Below are 13,628 nucleotides of genomic sequence, written 5' to 3'. Positions count from 1 at the left end.
GCAAAGAGGTGTTTAGTATCATGTGGTGACTCGTTGCACGCTGGACAGGTTCGATGCTGGATAAGTAGAAGTTTAACCTGCTACAGTATCCAGAACGAAGCTGAACAAGCGTCACTCTCGATACTCGCGGCATCTTAAGCTCGTCGTCGACAATGGGTGGTGGTTTGACTCAAAGTACACCATTCACTGTGAGGGAGTTGCTGAAGGTGTTAATGGCTCCACTGTGAATGGGAATCAGTACATGTCTGAAGTTTATTTCGTCCGAAGTATGATCGGCGTATTGTTTTAATTCGTCGCCTTTGTTGAGGTAGACAGACCTCTTGATGCTAACACTTCCACTTACCGATACAAACGGGGTTAGATCGCTGGAAAAACAGCCCTTGGTCGGATGAAATCCGAGTCAATTCCGGTGCGTAGAACCGGCCGTCGTGAGAATTGAGAATCTCTTGATGCTCCTAAGACGCGGTTCCGATACAAGCAGGTGACTGCAGGGATGATCTCTGCGAAAGCAAACGAGCAGAAAAATGTGGCTCCGTTCCGATTACGTAGATTCGTCTGTCGTGGGAACGATTTTTAGATATTTAGGTGGTTCAACTGTGCTGAAGAATTCGAATTCGCGATCGAAATTAAATGAAGCAATGATAAAATGATTTGGAGTTGTAAATTGTTGGTCTACTAGAATTTAGAAAATAGTTCCGAAAATTTTAGCTTGACTCTCACGCCAAACAAAAACCACTGGCAAATAACAACACAGTTTTTTGTTTTTATAGATATCTTTCATCTGAATATAATGCAGCAATCATTTATTTTTATTATTTTTCTTAATAGAATTTTTATTTATTTAGAAAAATTAGACGCAACCTTCGATATATTTTTTGTATTATTTTTATGAAAGGCCAAATGAAATTTGTTTATTGCTTCTATGTGTAAGTTATTAAGGACAATGACAATTGTAAAACTAAAACTAATACATTATTGTACAATTGTGGATGATAATTATGATGATAGGATTTAATGATAAGACTTAATTATAGAATTTATACATACAACGATAAGCTTAAGCCACGGTCTCGTCCGCTATCCTTCCATTTTCTTTTACTCGCCGACTTTGTTTAAAACTATGTTTGCTACAATCGTGCTATTTATTTTATAATATTATTTATGTATATATAATAACCTTTATATGAATTTCAATGCATTAAATTGTTTGTTTTTGTTTTTTTTTTTTTTCTTTCTATTTTTAGCATCCAATACAATTGTTCCATATAGTGTTTTTGTATTTCTAATTTTTATATACAACAATACTTAATTTTCGCTTAAAACCTTTGTCCGTGCTTAAATAGAATTTATTTAACGGCTTGGAAAATATTTCAATAATCGATCTCTTAGATTTTGTAACTGCAAATAGATTGCAATGAAATTAATGTTAGTTTGAAACGCTAACTGCTGCTTACCATTTGTTAATTATAAATTAAATTGTTTGTGTTGGCTTTTGTTGGTTTCTGCTCATACATATGTACATATGTATGCTTACACATGGTATTTATGTGTTTTACTTGTTTTCAATTGCTACTTATTTAGTTAAACTTACGATGACCGTATTTGGGAGTTCTGTATTACTTGTAATAAACGTACGTACATATGTACGTATTAGTATATATGTATGTGGTAGGCGTATGTGAATATATACACAAACGAGGATACACACATACTTTTGTGTGGGCCCATTTATGTATGGCGAAATATGTTTGTGTGAATATTGTTGTGTGGACGTTTGATCACGTGTGACAGTTCAGCATTAAGTATAAAATGTAAAACTAGTCATTTCAACTTTCTCATGCATTCCAAGGCAGAGTTTAATGCAGCCTTAACAGAAATTATGCAAAATATGTATTTGCCACACATAAGCCCGTTACGTATGTTGGCTGAAAGTATGCTGTTAAAATTGCGATCGCCGAACTTTTTTTTATCAAAATTGCAAACAACAGAGATTTGAATTAAAAAATATTGCATTCATCACTGTTGTAGCAAAACAAAAAATAAAAAAATGAAAAGCAAAAAACAAAAAACAAAATATCAAATTGTTTTATTCTAACTAGTAGCTAACTTAAGTTTATTTAAATGCTATAAGATTATATTAAACTTGAAAAGATGCTAATGCAAAAACACTTTTATTTTTGAAAAAAAAACTCGAAAAAAAAATTTTTGAAAAAAAAAAATAAAATTTATATTTTTGAAAAAAAAACTTATATTTTTCGAAAAAAATAGAAAAACTTTCATGTTGTTCATAAACACTAAATTCTTTAATACTTTAGTGTATAGCAGAATACCGAAGAGCGCCGACAGCATTCAAACATTGCATCCGAATACGTGCGCCATTTCACTAATAATGCCCATTACAACAACATATATTTCTATATATGTATGTTTGTATGTGCATACAATTGATTGCCCGCATAAAAGTTAAAAATATAAAATAATATATTTTCAACACTATTGCCGTGTGCTGCTGCATATGAAACAAACGCTTACATTGCAAAATGAGCATATTTTCTAAATTCAGACATATTAGCGCAATAAATTATTATTTTCATGTTTGATTTTTTTTTACATTTTTCAGGTATACAGGAATTCTGTTAAACAGTTGCTAATCAAAGAAAAATTTTCAATGCAATTAGTTTTACACAACTTTTTCAAGAATAGAAAATTCATATATTTTACATTTATTATACGAAATTATTAAAAATGCTAAGTATTATAAAGCAACAATTGCTACAATTGTTAAAATTCTTCACTCAAACATTTTATTAATATCAAAAAACCAAAAAAAAAAAAAAATTAAAAAAAAAATACAAACGTAGCTTCACTAAAAACGAAAGTGAAAGTAGAAGCCAGTATTAACATTGTTTATATACTCGTATGTATGTTTAGTTATTTGCTTATACGCGCGTGCTCTGCAGATTCGCTCAAATACTAAATACGTTCTTCCGGTGTATATTTACATGCGAGATTCTTTATGGTTTTCCATCTCATTACGCATGAGAATTAGCAACTATAAACACTTTTCAAAACACTTTCACTTCCGTGCGCCAAACTATTTTCGCAATAGTTTGTTGTTGTCGTTTACATGTTTCTGAAACAATATTACAACGTAGAGGAACCGCACTGTTTCTAAATGAAATTGATTTGCCTTTACTCCAGCGTAATTAATAATTTAAGTAGTAAATGCGTCAATCGAATTTGCGTGCGTCAATGGGACGCCATAACGCAATATCTATATCTCATGTAGCAATGAAATGATGTGTGAATATTGTTGTTTTCACTGTGTTTTTATTTCATGGCGAAGTTAGTGCCTTGGCCGAACATTAAATTAAAAATTCTCTACGTTTTTATAAAGTTTACTTTTTTTTATGTTTTTGTTTTTGTAGAATTTATTCGTTTGTTTTCTTATACGTATGTAGCAGCTTAATGTACGTAAAGTGTGTGAAATATTTTGCAAGCCAACTTATGTATGTATGTGCAGCATGTATATGCCAGTCCTGCCAAGTGTAACGCCTCTTTTAAAACTGTAAAAAAGAATATAAATTCAATGAGCAATGCAACAAGATTTTCGTCTGTTATAAAGAACAATACAATTTCACATTCATTTGGGACTTTGAACGTCAAATAATAATAATAATAATAAGATACGGAACACAAATTAAATGGAAAGATAACACTGGACTTATGAAATGACGGATATTTCACCTCCACATGCAGTTAGCACTTATGTATCTAAGTAGGACGCTCACATTACAACCTGAAGAGGGTATATTGAATTTGCCACGAAGTTTCTAACACCTAGCAGGAAACGTCGTAGACCCTCTAAAAAATATTTATAAATGATCAGCGTGACGAGCTGAGTGGATTTAGTCATGTCCGTGTGTCTGTCTGTATATACGCAAACTAAACGATCAGTTTTTGAGACATCAGTCTGAAATTTTGCACACGTGATCTTTATCTTAAAAACTAGTTCATTTGTCGCAACCGCCGATATCGGCTCACTATAGCATATAGCTGCCATACAAGTTGAACATTCAAGGTTAAGTTTTTTTTTAAGAAAACTTTTTTATTTGAGGAGATATCCTCACAAAATTTGCCACGGATTATTGTTTAAGACAACGGTACAATCTCCAAGAAATTGTACAGATCGGACCGCGAAAGCTTGGGATGGTAACATTTTTTTGGAGTTTTGTGTTTTGAGTTTAACATGCCCTTAACAATAACAAAAAAGTGTTTGTTTAATACATTTCGTTTTTAAATGGGCAATTTAAAAAGCTTACACATTAAAAGCTCTGCAACGAACACTATAGTAAACGGGCATATCCATTGACCAAGCACATTGACTGGACCAAACATTTTTTGATGTTTATTAAGGACATTCTATTAAGCGGACAACTCTATTAACCGGACAGAAAGGCTTGTCTCGCTACCACGACGATCGGGTCTACGTAACCAAAACGAAGTCGGATTTTTAACCGGCCAACGACTGTCAACTCGAAAAGATGCTGCGGCTCAAACAACAACGACTACAGCTTGTGCCGGCAGTGTCCGTTCATGGGAGATTTCATTGTATTTATATAACTGGCCTACACTCATTTTGGTGCCTAAGATTTTATACCTGATTTTGGATGTATTTTGTGAGTTGATACGAGAAAACAAGTCACATTTTCCATATCAGCTCTTGTTCATAAGAAAAAAGAAAAAACATCTAGTAGCGGGATACCGACTACTGATGCGCACAGAGCTGCACCAAACCATAAATTTTTTTTTGTAGGCCAGTGTAATTGGTTTATTCACATAAATTGCCAGAAGCCAATATTTGAAACGGCTGACCTCATGCAGGACAGTACCATACAAGCTAACATTATTTAGTGTATGCCAGGGCGTATGAGTGATGCGCGATGCGGTGGCTGGCAAGTGCTTGCATACATAGTATACGGGGAAATTAAAATGCGAATTGTAGGTAAACTAGAGCTGTCAGCTGACATCTAGTAGCGGGAACGTGGTTCATCCTACCTACTATACCGACTGCTGATGCGCACAGAGCTGCACCAAACCAAACAAATTTTTTTGTAGGCCAGTTTAATACATAATATGTAAAATAGCATGACACTTAAGGCATTGCTAGAACGAAAGTTCTAAATCAGGCTTGCTTTCTTCTTTTTTGTGCCTTAGCATGGCAGTCAGCTAAAACGATTTTAAAAAATTATAAATCGCAACTTATCAAAAAAAAAAAATTATGTGTATCCTTGTTTTTGTATCAAACCTTTCATTTGCTGAAGATTCATAATTTGTGACGGCTATCAGATAAATTTTTTAGGCCTTTGCTAGAAAAGGAGTTTTTAACTAAACTGAAACGTGTATGCTTTCCTTATTTGTGTGATATCGTTGTGTTATTACCAATTTTACGTGATGATTGCATTTATCATCGTTGCATATGATGTGATTGCGAATATTTTTGCCCGTAATCGGTGTTTTTACGTACAGAACCCGTAGAGTTGTTGGATGTGGATGCGTATGCGAACGAGGAGTCCGTGTTATTAACTCTGTTTTTATGATAATCCTTATAATTTTTTTGATTAACACTTTGATTATCATCATAGTCATCATCATCATCATCATTCGACTCTCCGAAGAGCTGATTCATATTATTCGATAAGAGTTGCATCTGTAAAATCATTTCAAATGGTTTCAAGCTAATGCCTTACATTTTTTGGTATAACACGCCAGAAAGGCGCTCATAAAATCACCATTACCACAGGGATTAGTTCGTTTCATTGTGTATTTTAGAACACAGACTAATATACATATGTAATACTTAATAACATAATTCCTACACCATTTGCTTATGCATGAAGCAATGATATTTCCTATTTGCTCTTTTAAGTGACCGGTTTTGGTTTCTTCGTTGAAACAGTGAAGGTTAGAATAAATTAGGAACACATACTTGACCCCACACATACTGAAGCCCTATGTTAGTACTCTGATGCTGTTCAATGTGGGAAAACATGGCTTTTTTAGTATTGTAGACCAGTTACAATCAACTTCTAAATGGTTAAGTTAGTTTATGTTTGTGTTGAAATAAATTAGCCCACTTGTCTTATATTTGTATGTATGTACATATGTATGTGCATTTTTATTAAGATGTTGTACTTAGTACTTTCATGCTTAACCTCAAAGGAAGAGTATAGCAAAAACGCAAATTTTTAATTGTGAAGACTTTTTGTACATAATATCAATAGAAATACGTGAGTGTCCATGAATTGTGTATGATAAATAGTATTTGTGTAGTATAGTAGTAGCAAATGTGTTAATGACCTTCAATACCCATTAATTAATTTCGATTACAATTATACGGTGCTTACCTTGTTGACGTTTTGGCTTTTCGGCGTCACGACAGCTGTTGGTGGCGGATGTGAAAGCAGTGAACCCCCTGTACCGCCTTGTAACATCATTGCCGAATGGAATGAACCACTTCCATTCGATTTAATGCCCTCATTGCTAGCCCGTTTTTTGTCTTTCTCTCGCTCACGATCCTTGTCACGATCCCGGTCTTTCTTTTTCCCACTACTACTGCTACCACCACTACTACTATGTGACGTGGTTGTCGTTGCATTATTGGGTGTTACGAAGGACGAATAGAAGCCAGCTGCCGTTTGTGTCAGCGCCTGCGCTTGTTGTAAAGTTGTGTGTGTCGAGGAGTCTGTCGCATAGTTTTCCAATTTATCTTTGCTGATTTTAATCTTTAACGCTGGTGCCGGATGCATATTGCTACCGCTATCTGTGGAGCTATTGTTAGCACTGCTCGTACTGTTGTTCACATCACTTATTATACGTTCTTTTGGTATTTTGATTTTTAAACATTCGGCAGTTCCTTCAATTTTATCTTTCGATATTTTAATCTTTACATGTCCGGCACTTTCTGATTCGCTCCGATCACGTTCCTTGTGCTTGTCTTTATCTTTTTTATGCTTTTTACGCTCTTCGCGATCTTTCGACTTATCCTTCTCTTTATGTTTATGCTTGTCTTTTTTCTTTTTCTTTTCTGCTTTATTACTGCCAGCATCATTGATTTCCATAGATGATGGCTCAGTTCCACTACTTTGGCTTGTCGATTTTAGCGACGTCTCAGCCGATGCAACGGTTACATCCGGAGCCGAGGTTAGTACGGATGGTTCGAAAAGTTCAGCTGGTGGTTGCAGACTAAGTGCTCCCAATTGTTCCGTTTTCAAGAGAGCATTGGAAGGGCAAAGACTTTCTTTTAACAAACTCCTCACCATGTCAGGATTAGTTTCTATTCCATTTACCACATGCAGTTTGTTACTATCTCCTGTTTTGGATTCATTATACGAAGACAATGTAGGTTGAGTATCAAGTTTCCGAATTTTATTTTGTTCCTCCTCTTGTTTGTAGGCACCTTCATTGGGACGTTTGATACCGGCATTCATACCTGTAAATTGGAATTTTCGACTTGTGATTTATATTTTGAAAATGTAATGGTTTAAAATGTCGGGAACCCTATAAAAATGTACATAAATAATAAGCGTGACGAGCTGAGTCGAATTAGTCATGTGGACCTGTTTATCTGTATTTAAGCAAACTAGTCCTCAGTTTTGACATATCGATCTGAAATTTTGCATACATCCTTCTGTCACCAAGATGCTGATTTGTGGGAATAGGCGTTATCGGCTCAATATAGCATATAGATACCAAACCAAAGCTAAATCAGGAACTTGTATAGAAACTTTTTTATATAACAGGATATCTTCACGAAATTTGGCATAAATTACTGTTGATGTTGTAATGGGTACCTAATCCCTTTAGGATGGTAAGGAAACGTGCTGTTTCGATGGGATCGGACTAAAGGGAGAAGGCTGTCAGATGTGTAGGGTTAGCAGGGCATTCAAACGGGCGACTAGGGTCATGAGGGGACTCATTGGATGCTGGACATATGTTTCATATGTCAGAGGCTATTCTGGAAAAGTATGACTTTAACCTGCTACAGTATACAGAGCGAAGCTGTTCAAGGGTTACTCTCGTTTCTCACGCACCCTTTGTCTGCAACTATTTTATTTGTGAACGGTATTAAAATTTCAGTGCAACCAAAGTTAACGTTTGTTCTTGTTTCATATACGAAAAGATGTTAGCTCTAGACAAACCTCAAGCACTACTAAATCAACACCTATAGAAGCTAAAGGACATACACAATTTTAAATTGAAAAAGTTATAACTTCTACATCTTTGCTCTACGTCGTCTAAGTTGAAAAACTGAATGTCCCAGACTTTCATAACACAAATATTTAATCGATTAAAACGAGTCAATTCAAGACTCTATAAAAAAGCAGTAATTACGCCAAAGCTTAAGAAAAATGTTGTAGAAAAATGACAGTGGATCCTACCAGTAAGTTCACCGATAATGCTCGAGTCTGATTTCTTTGGCATGCTTATTTTTAAAGACGGTTGTTGTTGTTGCTGTTGTAACTGTTGGTGAAACTGTGTCTGCGAAGTATTTGGTCGTACACTCATAAGCATTGAACTCGTAATATCCATTCCAGGATGTGCTCCGCGGTTACGGTCTTTCTTAGGTGCTGTCGCATTAGCGTCCATACGATCGCGATCGTTTTTCTCTCGCTCTCCTCCCTCCTTGCTAGATGGCATTTTATAATTATATGCATCGCCCACAGCGGCTGTTGACATGTTATTATTAACATAAGCATTTGAAGACATTAACTGTGTTTGTTGCTGTTGCTGTTGTTGACTCCAGTCGGGGCTAAACATAGAGGTCTTTGTTTGGTTAGCGTTCGTTGGCTGTTGCAGCATCGCATGCACTGACGGTAACTGTGTGGAATTGGCCTCTTCGTTGTGTGAACCCTCTGGCGGCCGTGGAATCATATAACCAGCATTCGGATGTGATTGTACATGTGCAGCTGTTTGCTGAACGTCATGCGTGCCAGCGTTGTACACTGATTCTGTTGGAATAGTTGGCTGTTTACCATGCTGTTGAAGGTGGACGGATGCGGGTTTCGATAAATCATGTTTGCCATTGTTACTAGCGGTATTACTACTCTGCCGTACGTGCGGTGGCTGATAACTACCCAATATCGGCACATTACCAGACCCATTGTTAACCCCATAAGAACGTTGACCATGCATTATATTACGTGACATATCTTGACCCATATCCAATTTGCTTTGCAACTGTGACGGGTTGCTACCATATTGTGGCATGGTCGCCATTGAGGAAGTAGGTGGGAATAGTTTATTACTGCTACTACTACTACTACTACTACTGGCGCCTTTTCCAGGTTCGGGCATTTTGCCAGCAGCCTGCTCCTTCTGTATCACTCGATTTGGGTCTTGTTTTTGCGACACCTTATGTCCAGCATGCGATTGCGATGACGCATTATGTGGATATGAACCCACAATGTTACTCTTATCACGAGATTTATGATAGTTCACATCTAATTGATGACCTTGTAAAGTCTGTCGTTGCACACTTTGACCAGGTATACTGCTCAGAGATCGTCCGCTGGATGATGGAAGACCGGATCGTGACGAACTGCCTGGAACCATTGCTTGTTGATGGCCTTGAGACGATTGTGAGTGATCACGTGGTCGGCTAACAACTCCACTAAACGGCGGTTGTTTGTGACTGCTTTTATGGTCTGGAATGATGTATTTAATTAATAAAAATTAGTATATTATTTGACGTCTGTATCGATATATTGCTAGATATGATATTAAATTTTCTGAAATTAAGGAAAATTATTCCGACTTTTGGTCAACAGAAATAGTACAGTACGAAATAGGAACTTACTTCGTACACTACGCAAAAACGTATTCAAGAGAGTTCTAGAGTACTTTTCTGTTCAACAAAAAGTCTATAGAAGTTAAACAAATCGTTAAGGTGTATACTATTTATGACTAAATGCTGATATTTTAATGAACTCAAACTCACAAAGTAATAAATACAACATATTAAACTATACACATTTGGAAATATAATGAAGTAAACAATAGCAAAGTTGGTCAAACATTACTCTCGCACTGATAGTAAGGACTTAATAGATAAAAAAATGCAACAATAATATTACCAATTTGTTATAAGGAATATTTCCTACTAAACCCGGTTTAAACTTTTTCACTTTCATTGCTAATAATTGACTCAAAACGCCTATTGAAATACCTTTACATTTGTGCTATTGAAAAGAGGGAATAAATGCCATAAGAATTCCTTACCAAGAACATCCGTAGGAGGAAAATTAATCTTCGAATGATGAGACGTCGAATTGTGATGGGAACGGTGTTGGCTGGAATGCAAATCACCTTTACGCGACAACTGCGGCTGTGGTGGTGGTGGCGGCAACAATGCGGAGGATTGCTGAGTGGAATCACCGCTTAAAGAGGTCGTAGCATAAGGCTGATTACTGTTACTACTATTGCTACCAACACTACCATCGTGTGCATACATTTTCATCATATCCCCCATTTTCCACTCTTCGGCTGCACCTTTCTTCTCCTTATTGATTACGCGGTTGCTTGCATTTTGAGCAAGAGCTTTTATTGAGTTCAATTTGGATTTGAGACGCGATGGACTCTTTTCGTAAATTGCTATGAACTCTTCCGTCAATTGCTTTAGAAGATCCATAGTCACAGTTTTATCTACATAATGGAACCAATGTTTGCCTTCCGTTGATTGTGGAATCTGTTTCAATTATATACTCTTTCAACTATTTCTATCGAAATTAGCAAAACTTTCGTATGCTTACCTCCCATCGTGACCACTTACAAGCCAAGTAGATACAGAAACAAGCAACTACAGTCGGTTTGTATTGTAGGCACATAGATGTCAGATGAAGGCTACATAGAAAATTCAAATTTCGGTTTAAAATCAATTGTCACACATGATTTTAGGATTTAACCGTAGTAATAATGGTGTAGCCTTTTGTGTAACATATTAAAAAAATAACAAACCTATTAGAAGCCAGAAAATAAGAAGTCTGTGCTAGGTCCTTGCAGGCTGAAAAGAAAAATTTATAATATTAATATTAAACAAAAAATTATATTCTTTTAAATTGTATTACCTTTAACCAAATGACAAGTTTTTACTACGTGAGTGTGGGGATGGTCAATAGCAACATCAAACCCAAGAGTTTGTAGCAGTACATTTTCATTAAATACCAGCTCTTGCGCTTGTTCTATATAATACGCGTCTGCAGTGGAGGATGTTGACTGGCCAAGGCACTTGTTAGCAGCCTTTATAACATGTTCAAGCTTTCGAGGCTGCTCTTCGACCTTAGCAGCTAAGAATAAACTCGCAGCCGCAATGTTATTGCGATGGAAATGAGTGAAGGAATGGAAGGCATAGAAACGATGCATATACACAATGGCAGTATTTATGCAAAGCTGTGAGCTGTAAGTGCACAACACAAATATATAAGCAACATAGAAATGCACATTTTTTTTCAAAGGAAAAACATCAATTTGTTTACCAGTTGTAGTTATTAACTTACACCTGCAGACGCTGTCCCATTTCTTGAATAAGATATGCAGTCATTTGGCGATATGAGAGTTCGGCATCTGGATCGATTCCTTGTCGTCGACTTGGTGAGTTCGATAGCTGTTCAGCGCTGAAGTACCAATGTGAATCTTTGTCCTTATCAGAAGGCCCAGGCCCCGCTGAAGCACCGCCACTACTCATTTTGACAAAAAAATTGAATCTCCCGACTGCTATAGAACAGGTATTTAGCTATAATATGTGCCAATGACATAAATGTTTTGCTGTATATCACTACTATTATAGTGAACTTACCAGATGGACGAACTACCTGCGAACGTGAAAACGTAAGCGTGTATGTATATTATTAAACGCAAAGCTACTGGGAACAGGGTCAACCAGAGCAAATCCAGATATTCTTAAACTTTCATTTCAAAACTAAGGGCAGAGGCTAAGGAGTTTTGGCTAAAATGCAATTACCATTAACAGGGAAGGGAGTGTGTGTGTGTGTGAGGAGAATAATCATGAACAAAGTCGTCACAACTTCCCCGAATACAATTCAGTGTAATTCCATTTGTATGTGCAATTCCTTCACTTTGCCAATACACAAGTATAAGATTAGCACTTATAAATTCTCGTTATAGAGAAATTTAATATAATTTCAACGAAAATACACTTCACTTTACACTTTTAGCACAATTTAGAAAAATAGGAACGAAAATTTTTTTCACGAAACACGAAAAAGAAATTTTTTTTCACGAAACACAGGGATGCTGAGGCATAATGTTAACAATGATGCCATATTGCGTGTATGCGTTTACATTTACAAACTTATAGGTTTTGGTATTAATTTATTGAAAGACGTGTCTTTTTTAACTCAGGTCAGTAACACCTAAGTGAAAACTTTGCAATCAAATTGCTTTAATAATGTAGAGATATTGAAAACCTGTCATTTTATACTGTGCACCAACACAATTTTAGAGTTGTAACATACGGCATCATTAAGCATAAAACACATGTCGCCAGAGTTCCAACGCACAAAACTAAATCAGAGTTGCCTAAATTCAAATACAATCTAAAGCAAGATAGTTTCGTTAAGTTTTATTGACATCTGCGTAATATATATTTATATTATTTTTTATTGCAAAAGTCATATATACTAATTTTTAGCCTAATTTTTAATATTTTGTATGTTATTTAAAAAAAATTTTTAAATTTTAATTTACCCACATACATAGTTATAACTATTTTATAGAGTTCATTCCAAAGTAAAATATTTTATTATAAATATTTATTTAAGAACAAAATATATTGTTTCCTTTGTTTCTAATAAAAGGTATACAAATACTTTTATCGGAAATGAAACTGTTCCAGATAGCAGCCGAGGCTGCCATTTCTCTACCTGTTGGTATCTATTGTTACCTGTTGGTATCTGTTACAGAGCCGGCTTCTCTTGGAATGATTCTCAACCTTCGCAGGATCCAGCAGCCTGTATGGATTCCGTGGATAGTCCGTCCAATAATCCTTGGGTTAATGGTAGGTAATCTTCGGCTGCTCCACCACTACCATGGGAACAACGCTGCCTGATTAACTCGGCTGGTCAAGTTCAGTGTTCCCTTCTGCAGCCTTTTCCTTACATCTGCTATCTTTGCTCTCATCGCCTTCTTATTCCATGATCTCAAGACGATCGTACTAAATCTGGTATATTTTTCTGTATTTCTGTCCGACAACGTATTACGTGCTCATCTGGAAAAAACGGTAATATTATGAGTTGACGGTATTTCCTCCCCTTCCTCGTAGAGAGTGTTGGTCCTTTCCAATGCTCAAGCTTCGAAGTTGCCTGTGTCAGCCAGGAAACTCTTTCCTCATTCCTGCAGTCTATTAGCAATAGACTTGACCTAGAGTTAACACCCTTTTAGCCCTTAAGCAGCTCATCCATAATGTCCTCCTGCAGGGTGGTCAGCTCATCGGCCTCCATAGCATCAGATAGGAGGTTTTTGGACAGTACCACAATTCTGATACTTTTGAGGAAATCACTACCAGCCTGTGCACCAACCGCTGCTTGTGCATTTCGTCGCTCTTCAGCAGA

The 13,628-nt window shown here is 36.2% G+C and overlaps 1 protein-coding gene across 3 annotated transcripts; it reads right to left on the bottom strand.

Annotated features, from left to right (window-relative positions):
• Window positions 1-1,216: 1,216 nt before the first annotated feature.
• LOC120776481 (cyclin-T) lies at window positions 1,217-12,281 on the bottom strand. 3 transcript variants are annotated; one of them, XM_040107157.1, is made up of 10 exons: window positions 11,855-12,281; window positions 11,556-11,791; window positions 11,127-11,455; window positions 11,017-11,062; window positions 10,812-10,902; window positions 10,282-10,747; window positions 8,442-9,707; window positions 6,408-7,492; window positions 5,443-5,710; window positions 1,217-3,566 (listed from the first exon to the last, which is right to left on the bottom strand). In XM_040107157.1, the coding sequence occupies exons 2-9, from the start codon at window positions 11,741-11,743 to the stop codon at window positions 5,468-5,470; spliced, it is 3,714 nt and encodes a 1,237-aa protein (XP_039963091.1). In that variant the 5' UTR covers window positions 11,744-11,791; window positions 11,855-12,281; the 3' UTR covers window positions 1,217-3,566; window positions 5,443-5,467. The 3 variants fall into 3 exon arrangements, with proteins under 3 accessions (XP_039963091.1, XP_039963092.1, XP_039963093.1); XM_040107158.1 differs by having other exon boundaries at window positions 11,556-11,772; XM_040107159.1 differs by lacking the exon at window positions 5,443-5,710 and having other exon boundaries at window positions 11,855-12,279.
• Between the last annotated feature and the right edge of the window lie 1,347 nt (window positions 12,282-13,628).

The sequence above is a fragment of the Bactrocera tryoni genome, chromosome 5 (assembly GCF_016617805.1).
Source record: "Bactrocera tryoni isolate S06 chromosome 5, CSIRO_BtryS06_freeze2, whole genome shotgun sequence".
Classification (NCBI taxonomy): domain Eukaryota; kingdom Metazoa; phylum Arthropoda; class Insecta; order Diptera; family Tephritidae; genus Bactrocera; species Bactrocera tryoni.
This window is presented reverse-complemented; position numbering and strand designations above follow the sequence as displayed.

Excerpts from the sequence above, each read along its gene's own strand:
- LOC120776481 (XM_040107157.1), bottom strand. The coding sequence starts at position 11,743 with ATGAGTAGTGGCGGTGCTTCAGCGGGGCCTGGGCCTTCTGATAAGGAC. Across the intron at positions 11,456-11,555 it reads ATGGGACAGCGTCTGCAGGT|CTCACAGCTTTGCATAAATA; the intron begins GTAAGTTAATAA and ends GTGCACTTACAG. Across the intron at positions 10,903-11,016 it reads TATTTTCTGGCTTCTAATAG|CCTTCATCTGACATCTATGT; the intron begins GTTTGTTATTTT and ends TTTTCTATGTAG.